At 34.7% G+C, this 13,428-nt stretch overlaps 1 protein-coding gene across 8 annotated transcripts in view; it reads left to right on the top strand.

The window, feature by feature from the left end:
• Positions 1-13,428, top strand: part of LOC121858334 (FK506-binding protein 5-like) — a 39,221-nt gene that overhangs the window by 13,447 nt on the left and 12,346 nt on the right. For all 8 annotated transcript variants that reach the window (XM_042354730.1, XM_042354726.1, XM_042354725.1 and 5 more), the window contains 6 exons: positions 2,080-2,337; positions 5,145-5,429; positions 7,780-7,977; positions 8,249-8,383; positions 8,523-8,636; positions 10,570-10,759. In XM_042354730.1, coding sequence (XP_042210664.1) covers positions 5,190-5,429; positions 7,780-7,977; positions 8,249-8,383; positions 8,523-8,636; positions 10,570-10,759 — 877 coding nt within the window. In that variant the 5' untranslated portion in view covers positions 2,080-2,337; positions 5,145-5,189. The remainder of the gene's footprint in view (positions 1-2,079; positions 2,338-5,144; positions 5,430-7,779; positions 7,978-8,248; positions 8,384-8,522; positions 8,637-10,569; positions 10,760-13,428) is intronic.

The following is a 13,428-nucleotide window of genomic DNA, read 5'->3' as shown; positions in this document are numbered from 1 at the left end:
CAGTAACTATATCCATCTCCAAAATCATTAAAGGGAAATATGTTAAAAAATAAATGGAATTTATCTTTTTTTCCAGATGCCTCAACTTGCAAAGATAAGTTGATTTTGTCTAATAAAAATAAAAATGAAATGAGATATCAAGTTTAGTGTGGTTTATTAGTACTGTATGTAGTAATGCACTCTTTTTGTGTAATGGAAGTAAACTCTTGAATGAATGGTAGAAGGCATACAGGAAGATAGATATCCATGGGATGTTAGAGTTAAAAGATAGGTGGGTGGACCATTAGGAGAATCAAAGTGAGATCTGATATTGTCAAGGGAGCAGTTGAAAAAGAAGGAAATTGTGTATTAACCCTTTGAGTGTAACTATTGAAAACTGACTTCCATACCGCTGTATGTGCAATAAACACAAAAAATAAGCTCTTAAAAATATGTTATGTTCATATAAGATTAAAGATATGCATGTAGAAGAATTTGAAATGATATGCATGTAGAAGAATTTGAAATGAAAATATAAATAATTTAACTACATTTATTTGGCTGTGGTGGAGTGTTTAAGTGAACCTTTGGAGGTTATCTACAAGGGTTATGTTGGCAGGCTCTGGAGGTGGTGAGGTGGCAACAAATGTGTCATCCACATGACAGGCTTTATGGATGCTAAAATTGGCACACAATTTAAAAAATTGCTGTTCTCGTATGAGGAACATTGCATATGTATAAGTGGGTTCATATGAAGGGTGTCACAATTTAAGGGTTAAGATGGTATAGACTTGTAGAAACATATAAAAGAAAATTGGAAAAAATTATTTACACCTGTATTAGTTCAGTAAATTTATTTGAAGTACAGTATATTTAGATGTAGTAAAAGATTGGTGAAAAAACTGTATAATCTAGAGGTGGGTGCTAGAAAGGGAAGGTAGACCAAGAGGGAGATGGAAGAATGGAATGAATTCTGAACTAGAAGTGAGGGGGGAAGGAGACCCAAGAAGCAGTGGTATACATTAATGACTGGAAAGCAAGGCAACCTGGGGCTTATGGGGATGGATGTGTTGTTGACAAGTGAAGCTGGGTTGTCCCAAACAGAAGGGAGAATCCAGGTAGATATCTTGGAGTCTTTTTATGGCAGGGGAATTAAATAACAGAACACTTATTTACAATAGTAAGAGTGAAGAAGAAATAATTTGATTGCTCTTGGTTTCAGCTACCCTATAATGTAGTGAGAAAAAGCTTGTGAGAGTGAAAGTAAAGGAGATGTAGATGAAATATTAAGCAGTTTGGAAAAATATTGAGTGATATGACATTTGAGAGAAGGTGGAATGCATTATTTGTAGAAATAAAAGATGTGCTGTGGACAATGTTTTACTGTACAGGCAGTTCTGCTATAACGCGATAATTGTGTTCTTGTAAAGTATCGTGTTATAGAAAATCGCGTAATAGAAATAACAGGGCTTATGGAGAAAATAGGGTTAGGTGCAGATTACTCGAAATCGAAAAAATTTAGTAGTTAGCCTAACACAAAGGATAGCACAGTCTAAATAAATGTTACATTCATATCTAATAATGAAATCATACAGTAAATTTAACACTTTACCTTGAAAAAATATGAATGTAACTTGATGGGGGAGAAGGGTGATTTTGAGGTTGATAACATCGAGCTTCTCTTCAAGAGTTATATCCTTTCTTTTACGATAATCACCGAATTCTATCATCAGAACGCTTTTGAGATATTCTTCTTTACCATATTCACAGTTAATACCACAAAATTGGAGAAATAGTAAGCAAAATCGTATGAGTAGCAAACAAGCCGTCACAGTATACAAATATTGTTCCGAATTCATAAATCGCGTTAGAGCAAATTCGCGTTATCAAAACACGCGTTATAGCAGAACTCACTGTAATCATGTTCTTTAGCAGCAAAAGGCCAGTTTATGTATGAGTAGTTACAACAAGAGTTAATTAGTAAACAAATTACAATTTGGGGTTGTGTAAATATATCACTGGAAAAGGCAGACATATATAGAATACTATTTTTGCTGCATTTCAATCATTATAATGCCTGTAATGAATTTACCATTGCAGAAAAAATTAAAGAAGAACAGAAATTGAAAGAAAAGTGGATTAAACAGAATGCTGAGATTCTTCAAGAAACAGCATCTGAGGAAAGCCAGTCCATTCTTCAACCCATCTCTACTGAAGCAGATGACGATGATGAGGAACTCAAAATGAATATAAAAATTTTCCGACTCTCTCCAGTTAAAAAACAAAAAAATCAGCAATCTACTGAAGTTAAGGCAGATATAATGGAGGTTGAAACACAAATAACACTTGAAGAAAGTGGTAAGTCATGGTATGAGATAAATACCATGGACAGTATTGTATTATAACTTTTTCATTTAGTATGACCAAGAATTACCATGAAAAAGTGAATCATGATATAATGGTCTATGTGTTCCAATAGGAATTATAGGGGACAGGACAGGAGCCCACAAAAAATACACCCAAAATTCCTTTTAGGACATTTACTATACCTGACCGGACCCATGCCAGACCACTTCAGTGCTCAAGTTCATCTAGTATAGTAACTTGAGAAAGTCTTACAAAACTTTATGGTGCTTGAAGTGGTAGAAGAAACACTTCAGGGACGCTTAGGCATCTTGGGGTGTTCACGGGAACTGGCGACTGTTGCACATGGTTGAGTTACAGAGAGTCAGAGTGAGTGTCCACAGGGCCTGGCATTTGAGTGTAGGAGAATGAGTAAGTGGCTGAACTTGTGTGAGAGGCTTGTGGTGTCTCCTAGTGAGATACTGAGGAAAGTTTTGCTTGTTGTTAGCTGTTTGATTAATGAAAATAGTGATCCATTTAAAAATATTAAATTTTTCTGGGTTTACACCACATACTAGAGGGGTTTGACTGTACTGTACAGTAAAGAAGAGTGGGAGTAATTTAGAGTGCTGGAAGATTACGAAAGTGAAGTCTCGAAATGTAAAATTACGAACTACTGTACAAGGTTTTCCTGCTATGGTGTAGATTGGCTGGATAAGTGCTGGTCTCCTTATTCTTAGCATTCAGTAGTGAGTGGGTTATCGAACCCTTGGTATGTTGCTAGTGTACTGAAGAGTTGTTACACCATTTGCACCCAATGATGGACAGTGTATTTATTTATTACTGAATGCACAAGGGTTTATGTACAAGGAAGAACATCAATCCTCCACTCCAATTGGAAATTCAAACCAGCGACCATTTGGCTGGAATGCATTTGCTTTGAACTAAATGGCAAATTGGACTTCATTTGATTTTTGGTTTATTAGCATGAAAAGTTTTCCTGTCAGTTGCAAAAATAGTGTACGTGAACATTTTTAAGCAAAGTGGAATATTGAGGGCAGTTAGGAGCTTTAACAATTGGTTTTCGAAGTTATTCATTACAGTATTTACTATACAAATAGTATGCAACTCAGTATTTAACAATTCTTAAATGGGGTGATAACTGCAATTTTGTTGACATAAGCATATAAGTCATTTGATCCACGCTTGCTAAAAGATAAGATTTCAAGATCAATTCCTGGTCAGCTGTCTGATAGGACTGTTGCAGCAGATTGATGCTCTGTATGTTTACAACAGAATATAAGTGTTAGACCTTTCTAATACTTTGGGATCTGTTAAGTAGAGCTACTGCAGGTTTAGAAGTATTTATTTAGTGTAAGACGCATGTATGTTTTGACATCTATCGTGTTGTAAGATTTGTTGACAAGGATTACCAATTCTTCTGACTCCAGTTTAGGATGATAGAAGTGGCTAGCTTTAGCAATGGCATTCTTAACATTCCTTGCAAATACTGTAGTATCTCAGTCCATATATTGGTGTTCTTTATTGTTGTTGTTGTAAGGCTGGAACTTATTCTAGGGGGGTTGTTTCACATTATCATACATATGAAAACAGGATAGCCATGGGGCAGCTCTGTTTTTGAAAACCCCCCTCTGGGTTATATCAGACTTGTATGTTTCATTCATTGTTTCAATCTTTGAAGTTTAATGTGGCAACTGTTGATTTTTATTAATTAAAAAAATGAAAATATCTCAGCTAGCCTGGATAGCTTGTACGGTAATCGGTTTTGACTATATTTTGATAGGGATTAAATATAAATCTCCCAGTATTATTGTATGCAGTATACAATACAGGAAAATCTCCATAATTTGGTTAGTTTTAGAAATTCATACCCTCAAAATTTGCATGAACAGAAACCCTAAAAATGAACAACGAATTAAATGTAAAAAATATGGATGTGTTCCACGACTTATAACTACCCCAGAATAATTTCTGCCATTATCTCATGACATTTAAACAATAATCACCAAATGAAAAAATATTAATCATAAAATACCCAACAGCTGCCATCAGGTAATCGTGGCTAACTTACACAAGTGTGGAAAATGTTGACGATGATGATGAAAATGACATTAAATAAAAATAAAAATATTTCTCATATTAAATAAAAATAAAAATATTTTTCATAAAAGACATAAGCTGAAGCTGAAGCCCTGACACTGTACTGGCATATGTATAATGCTGTATTCTGATCCTGAAGTTGTATTTGACCGCGTGGTATCTCTCCACACCGAACCCTTCACCAGTCCACCCACACAACTCTTTTACTATGGCTAATAATTAATTAATTCATTAAAAATATATTATCGATGTGCATGTAACGATTAATGATTTTTTTTTTTCAATTGTATTAGAGTAAAGGTATTAGAAAACCATACGTAAGTAAAAGTATTAAAAATTTTTATTACTTTTAAAATGTAAATACACTACCCAAAAATGTTACTTGAGTACAATACTCAAGTAAAGCGTGTTATGTTTTGAGTTGTGATTTTGTTTTGATTGGCTGAAACAAAACAAACAACTGTGGTGATGCTTTCTTGTTGGATTCCATTATTTTTCTTCTGGTAAGCTTTATGAGAGCATCATAGAAAGATGAATACTGTACTATATTTAAGATGGACATTTATGAATTAATATTTCTTCTAAGTTACTTTTTGACTTCTTGTAAACTTTCTAATTACAATGATGAAACTTTATTGTTACATATTTTTGACCAAGTTTTTTGACAAGGTAACAAGCAAATTTTATCTTCATTCCATCAGATACTCACTTGAAAGTGGAGGAAATAAAATTATCAACTGGAATTGATGAGATATCAAAAAGTGAATACGACTCACAAGATATTGAAGAGGTCACTAGCAGCAAGAGAAAGGAGAAAAAAGAACAACAAAGAAAATTTAGTTGATGTAGAAATTGAGGATGAGGAAAGCCTTATTCATGACTTACAAGCTCAGAAGCTTCTTCAGCTTTTAGATGAGAGTGAGAATTATAGAGATACTACAGATGAATCATCTACAAAGAAAGAAAGCAGTGATGTAGAACAAGAGGTAAGGTCTATAGGGACCTGCATGACTATCACTAACTGGATTTTCTGTATTCCTGTTATTCATGTTAAATGCACATCTCTTCGTATTTGTAGTAAAGGCAGTCTTCCAATTGCATAAGTTTGATATAGGAAAATTTAAGTTTAATTTTTTTCCCACTTTGATTTACTAAAGAAAAATCCAAAGTTAAAAAAACAGAACAATTACTAATGTAATTTTTTCCTTAATAATAATGAGAATATGTTTACAGTACTTACAGGGTATTTTACTAATTTACTTCATTATTCTCTAATATTGGCATTGTTATTAACACACTCAGCCTTGCACGACGCCATTGTGGCGTCGAATATAAAAGGCGAAAAACCTTCCAGCCTAGCAACGCCAACATGGTGCCCAATGGGCAAAATTTTCAAATAACTCAAAACTATTCAGTGAAACTGATTGAACTTTGGACGCATTTGACAGACGTCGTTTTCTTTGTATGGGCCTTATCACCTTCCCTGAGATGGTCTTGGTCATCGTGTGCGTGGCAGCGCAGCTTGAAGCCAGTGTCACTCTTGCCATTAGAGCGAGAGAAGGGTGCGCCGCTCGGCCCTTTAATTATGCCATGAGTTTTTGTGTTATATTATTTTTCCATACAAACGATATTCTACATGCTTTGTTCTTTATTTTGGTATATACAGTATTACCCCGCCTAACGCGGTTTTTCTTAGCGCGGTTTACCATATAAGCGGTGCCTCGCAGAGCTGAACTTTCACTTAACGCTGGTTTCCACATATATGTGAGTGTCCGCCTCGAGAGCTATTTTTAGATTCGCCCCACCCGCCACCCTGCCTGACTGCCTGTTTTAGCTCATAAAATTCATAAAAATTACCCAGCCAGAATATAATTTACATTGCTGGAATTTTTACAATATGATGATCATTTTGAATATAAACATCATAGATTTTGCATTAGACATACAAATTTTAGATATAAAGTTTATTCTGAGTAAATATGTTATTTTTTGTGCAAAATATATGACATTTGTATTCAAAATATTCCTGGGCTTTCAAGGAATCCAGCAATGTCAATTATATTATCCTAACTTTAGTTTGAGGTATTATTTATTACTAAAGGTAAATATTCTGGTTTTCCCACCATCTGGTGAGACGGCTGGTGGGGGTGGGAGGAGGGAGGAACCGACCGACCATCTGTTAATGAAGAATATTTTTTTATTAACTGAAGATATTTGTTTTAGCTCATAAAATTCATACAAATTACCGGTCAGAATATAATTTACATTGCTGGAATTCTTATAATTTGATGATCATTTTGAATATAAACATCATAGATTTTGCATTAGACATACAAATTTTAGATGTAATGTTTACTCTTGAGTAAATATGTTATCTTTTATTGCAAAATATATGACATTTATATTCAAAATATTCCTATCTTACAAGGAATCCAGCAATGTCAATTATATTATCCTAACTTTAATCTGAGGTATTATTTAATACTAAATGTTAAAAACTCTTGAAGGAGGATTGGTAGGGGGGTGGGGAGGGTTGGGACTGACTGGTGGTTGGAAGAGGGAAGGCAAGGTGGGGTACTTTGATTGACAGATAGTGTCGTGAAGAATATTTTTTTATTAAATGAAGATATTTGTTTTAGCTCATAAAATTCATACAAATTATCCGGCAGAATATAATTTACATTGCTGGAATTCTTACAATTTGGTGATCATTTTGAATATAAACATCATAGATTTTGCATTAGACATACAAATTTTAGATGTAAAGTTTATTCTGAGTAAATATATTTATCTTTTGTGAAAAATATATGACATTTGTATTCAAAATATTCCTGGTCTTACAAGATCAGCAATGTCAATTATATTATCCTAACTTTAGTTTGGAAATTATTTATTACTATACCTGGTTTTCCCCAAAATTTCTCAGAGGAAAGAGCCAGCGAGGTGTAGTGTGAGAAGAGGGGAGAGTCGAGTCATTATTTGAATGGACATTAACTGGCGACTGTATTTCTCTATTTCTCTTAAGTATTAATCGTGTGCATGTACCATCATAAAATTAAGATGTTATTTTTACTAGAACATAGGTATTGTGTCTGAAAAAGTGGGTTGGGGATGGGCCAGTTTCTTGTGGAATTAATCCCATATGTTCTGTTGTTCACTTAACGCGGTTTTCACTTAACACGGTACCCTGTGGGTACACAGAATGCCAAATCCACCGAACATTGCCCGTTAAAGTACCTGTAAAAGAGAGAGAGTGAAGCAACATTGTGTGTTTATTATGTAGATCTGCTATTTCCAGTTATGAAAACAATAATGTTAAGTGTGTGTGTTTCCCAGATGTCAGAGCCGTATCTAACAGAGGTAGATGAATTGGAAGAGGAGGAGGAGGATGATAGTGATGATGATGATGATGATGACGATGATGATGTAGAGGAATTAGAGGCAATGAGACAAGCATCAAAATCAACAAAACGAGATCATTTTTCAAAGCTCCGGCGACGACTGAGGCAACTTGGGAAAATGTTTATGAATCAGGTAATGTTTACATCTTACATGTATAATCTATTGTTGCGTCTTCCATGGGTTAAGTTAATAATGTCACTGTTATATCTCAGTCTCTCCATCTTACTACATTCCCAACAAAGTGAAGTAGAATAAGTACACTGAGCCTCACAAGATCTAAAAATTTGTCAATAAGTTACTGTCAGCGAAACACATGAATTGAAATTCATTCATTGTGCTGATTCTTTGTAAATACTGTATTTCAACTTTTTCATTTTGTTTATACAATATTTTATAATTGCAGGAAGTAGATGGTGAAAGGAAAGGAGAAAAGAATAAAATTGAAGAGCTTCAGCACATGGTTGACTCTCTTAAAGATGGGCATATCAAACAGTTGGAGCAAGAGGTTAAAGAATGGACAAAGAAGTTACTAAGTAAGGTAGGTGAATTTATGGCAATATCAATTACTGACATAATGTATTCTCACTTTACCCTCATTTGAAGCATTAGCCATTCACTTATCCCAGTGTTATATAAGATATAGTACTATATATCTAAAGGTTGATCATATTTTATAGGATATATTCCTTGAAATGGATGAAGAGGATCTGGAGGAGGAAGAGCAGAGGTTAGGGTCAGCCCTTTCATCTTTGATGGATGCTCTTGATGAGGCTGAGAACAAGTTGTCCACTGTAAGTACAGGTGGCCCTTGCTTTATGCAGGGGATTTAAAAAAATTCATAAAGTGTTTTTGTATAGGGAGGGTTAATTTTTAACATGTATTTAGTAGGAATGCATGTCAGGCCCTTTACTGACCTCCAAAAATAGCTTTCAAATGGGGTTGTATATTATAAATATGAAGATGCACAAAAAATGCCAAATCCACCGAACATTGCCCGTTAAAGTACCTGTAAAGAGAGAGTGAAGCATTATTGTGTGATTATTATGTAGGTCTGCTATTTCCAGTTATGAAAACAATAATGTTAAGTGTGTGTGTTTCCCATTTTATAGGTTGAGCAGTGCTTTCCTTGCTTCTTAATGATACATGCCACTGGTTGGACAGCATTGCACTAGTCGGTAGTAATGGTAAATACATACACTTCAAGATGAGATGGAGTAGTGTAGGTTTACACACAACAATGGACAATTCAACATTGAGTGAGGAAGCACATGTGCTGCTTCATAGCTTCTCACTCACTGCTCTGCCTGCTCTGCTCCTACAATGCCACATAACCTCCACTGTATAGAGGACTCCATGTGCACTTACATTAATCACATAAGCTTTGCACATCAACAGGTAGTAGGTAGAAGGCAACTATCAAACAGGAAGGTACTACTGCCTGGGAAGGTATTGGAAGCATAATGTGTTGTTTAATGATTGACCCTTCTTATATGGCATCACAAAAATTGTGATCAAGTCCCAGGTTGCTGATCTGACTTTTGCCTCTTTTGCACACAATTGCAGGGTCTCAATTGTTTCTCTTTCTTTGGCAACACAACATATATATTGTTTCTCACTCTTTGATTTGTTTAATTTTTTCCATTTCTGTATTTATTTATTGTTTTTTTCGCCCCACAGGCCCCAAGTTCCGTATGTTTTTCTCCTCTTATCAGTTTACTATCCGTTCAGGAAGTTGGTTTTATCAGTGTTAGTAAAGCTTTGTCCATTTCATACACTTGAAAGATCAATGATAAACTGCATACATATTTTTGTTTGCTCCACAGAACCCAGCATCATCTATCAACACACATTTCCCCCAAAATCAATTGACACCATGCTGTCCACTCATTTAGGCATACTGCTGGCTCCTGGACATCAGTCCCTCTCACTTTTACAGTCTCTTCCCTGTATCCCATGGTCTTTCCCCTCCCTTTTATCATTGAGAGGTTGATTGGAGGTGACAGAAATGACATACTTAATAGCAATATGTGGGGTAAAGAGGCTGCAGAGAATAAGAAATACCTAAATTAAAAGATGTGGAAGTGAAGGAAGGGTCAGACAGCTGACCAGTGTTTGCTAAGGTGGTCTCAACAACCTGAGAAAATGAATAGTGGTAAAAATTAATGCATAATACAGAGGTGGGTGGCAGGAAGGAAAAGAAGACCAAGAAGATGGAAGGTCTGGGTAAAGGACACAATGGAATTGAGGGCGATGGGCATCCAAGAATAAGGGTGCATGTAAATTAACAGTGAATAGTTTTGGAGGATGGATGTTGTGATATGTGATGCTGGGTTGTAAAAAGTGGCAGATTTAAGGGCTTTTTATGGAAGATAAATACTATAACAGTCTTTTAGTAAAATTCATGTGTTACAGCAGTAGCTAGTGAGTGACCAAATAAAAATTTAATATTTATTTACTCTCTTTTCTGGGCACCTTGTATTATAGCAGGAAAATACATGAAAACATGAAGAAAAACAAAATATTTTTATTCACCTCACTCCATTCTCAACTAAATGGGTTGGAACAGGTACACTTAGTTTCATAAACAGCTATAAAGTTGTATGTCCACTGCTCATCTTAAGTAAGACAGATTGATCCAAGAACTTGTAGCTGGAATGTTTCAAAAGAATTAATTTTGTAAGTAAATCTTATTGATCTCTGATTTCAATTTTGAATTAATTTCAGGCTATGAAAGGGATGGAAACACTGGGTGAATTTCTTGACAGTCGACTAAAAGAAATGGAAAGCTCAGCAGATGAGAGTCAAGATTCTGCTTCAGAGGAGCCCACCCAACAGGATGGGGTTGACAGGGACTCCCAGGACCCCATAGAAGGGATGTCCCAGGCCCCACAGAATCCAGAGGATCCTGTAGAAGGTACATCATTGCGGACCACTGATATTACTCCATCCCATGTGGATGAGAGGGAACCCATAACTCCCTCTGTCACTATTGACTCCTCTGATTCCTCGGCATCTGCTTCATTAACCTCAGCCTCCTCTTCCTCAAAGACAGTTTCATCTGCCCCCTCCTCTTCAAAGTCAGTTTTCTCTGCCTCCTCTTCAAATACTGATTCCTCTGTCTCTTCTTCTCCCTACATTTTATCTTCCTCTTCAGCTTTAGACCGTACTTCAACTTCTGTGCAAAATCCTTCACCTTTTTCAGGTAATATTAATTCTCAATCAGCTACATCAACTTCCTCATCAGTACCATCCTCAAGGACATCTCCAGATAGCTTCTCCTTTTCTAAATCTTCATCATTTTCTGCTGGTGTCTCTACTGATTCACATGTTCATCTCACAACAAATCAGGAAAAACACGTAAAACGCAGTCAGCGAAAACTGCCACGCACTAATATGAGCCCTGGAGCAGAGCAAGGTAGATTCCATTTGTTGTATCCCTATCTATGCATGAAATCTTTTTCTTTAATGGACATCAGCTTCTGTTAGTGTACTATATATATATATATATATATATATATATATATATATATATATATATATATATATATATATATATATATATATATATATATATATATATATATATATATATATATATATATATATATATATATATATATATATATATACATATATATATATATATATATATATATATATATATATATATATATATATATATATATATATATATATATATATATATATATATATATATATATATATATATATGCTGATAACCTAGATCCGCACCTACTATTCTATCATATATATATATATATATATATATATATATATATATATATATATATATATATATATATATATATATATATATATATATATATATATATATTCTATCAATGTTTTATTTTTTACTTGAATTTTAGAGATTTTTTGCCAAGGTAAAATGTAATAAGCATCATGGAGTACAGTACTGTTCAATAGTGAGAGTAACCTTTAAAAAATTTATTTGAGTATGGTACAGGTACTAATTTTTCTTTATGCTTGAAAGATTATTGCCTTCTTATTTCATTTCCTGCTAATGTCATCTGAATTGGGCTCCAACTAAGTCACTTCAGATTAAAAACTGTACATATGCTTTGGCTTTGTGTGATGTGCTGTATTATATGGGAATGATTTTGTTACCTGTAAGCTCTGCATCTACTTAGAAATAAAGACAATATAATATAAAACAAAGAAATACAAAAAATTAAGAGTATGGGTGTGTATGTGTGGGAAATGAATGTGTGGATTGAGGTAGTGACCTGTAACTGCGGCCAGCCGCACTTTCCCTCCCCCCTATGTGACGTCACAGTATACAGCACATCAGCCATGCGCATCTCTTGCGTCAGCTGTGTCACTGCCTGGTTGAACTGTGTCGCGTATATACTGTACAGGTATATCAGTAAATATGTGGAATAAATGAAAATAATAATTTGGTGTTGAATAATAACCATAACATAGGTCACAGCTGGCATGAAGAAATGTTTATTCCCTTTATGATTTTAACCTTATGATAGTTATTTCTATTTTTTTTTTTTTTGGCACCTCTTGTATGAAAGATTGTATGTACATGTATCATTAAACGAGGGTTAACGAGGAATAATATCCATGGAGATGGCATGTTGCCATTGTTACATGTAATCAAACTATAAATGTTGTGAAATAATCATTACAGTAATCTAATGTGGTATGAAATAAAAGAAATATAATATAAAACTATAAAATAAAGAGAAATTAAGAGCATGGGCGTGTATGTGTGGCAAGCCCACACGGCATGTGGACTGTAACTGTGTCGCCAACTTGTCACCCAGTAGCACTCAGAGCGGATGAGGCTGAGCTGTGTAGGTTATGGTTATTCTTCAGTTCCAAATTTCAGGTACCGTATATACTGTACAGGCAGTCCCTGAGCTACGAATGGTTTATGTTCCTGGAGCTTGTTTGTAAGTCAAAATAGTGTCAATTCAATAGGTTAGGTTAGGTTAAAGCATAACCCTGCCCTTACAAAACAACTGATGGTCAGTGTCGGTGGAGACTGCGATGAAGTGTATACACTAATGTGTATCATTTTTGCTCTTGTTATTCATTAATTATTGCTTTTATATGCTTTCATTATTACTGTTTATATGCCTACAATTTTAAGTTCTAATGTATACACACACACGGTATATTATTATTTTATTTTTTAAGTATAGCATACGCTTCTTTTACCTTAAAGTGAATATTATAGGGCTAGGGTCAAGCTCTTTACAACCATGTGGTTTTTCAAGCACTCAAAAACCTTATGGGTGGAGAGTGAAGATTGTGATAAAGTACTCATCATAAATACATTAAAATAGAACAAGAGTAAATATAAATATATAGAATGTGGGAGGATTTTAACTCTTTTTGCTACAGTATTGTTTATCTCACTCCAGAAATTAGTCGCATGTTCCCATTGCAGAAAAAAGGACACTGGCTCAAAAGTCAGCAATACCTTCTCTCTGCAAGAGGAGGGAGGGTTGGACATGGGTGTAGCTTGCATGTACAGTATACCCCCTAAACTATACACAACCTAGAACACTGACTGATTGACATAAG

This window comes from Homarus americanus, unplaced genomic scaffold (assembly GCF_018991925.1).
Source record: "Homarus americanus isolate GMGI-L3 unplaced genomic scaffold, GMGI_Hamer_2.0 scaffold57980, whole genome shotgun sequence".
Classification (NCBI taxonomy): Eukaryota; Metazoa; Arthropoda; class Malacostraca; order Decapoda; family Nephropidae; genus Homarus; species Homarus americanus.
Note: the sequence above shows the minus strand (reverse complement) of the source record. Positions and strands in the feature narration are given on the sequence as shown.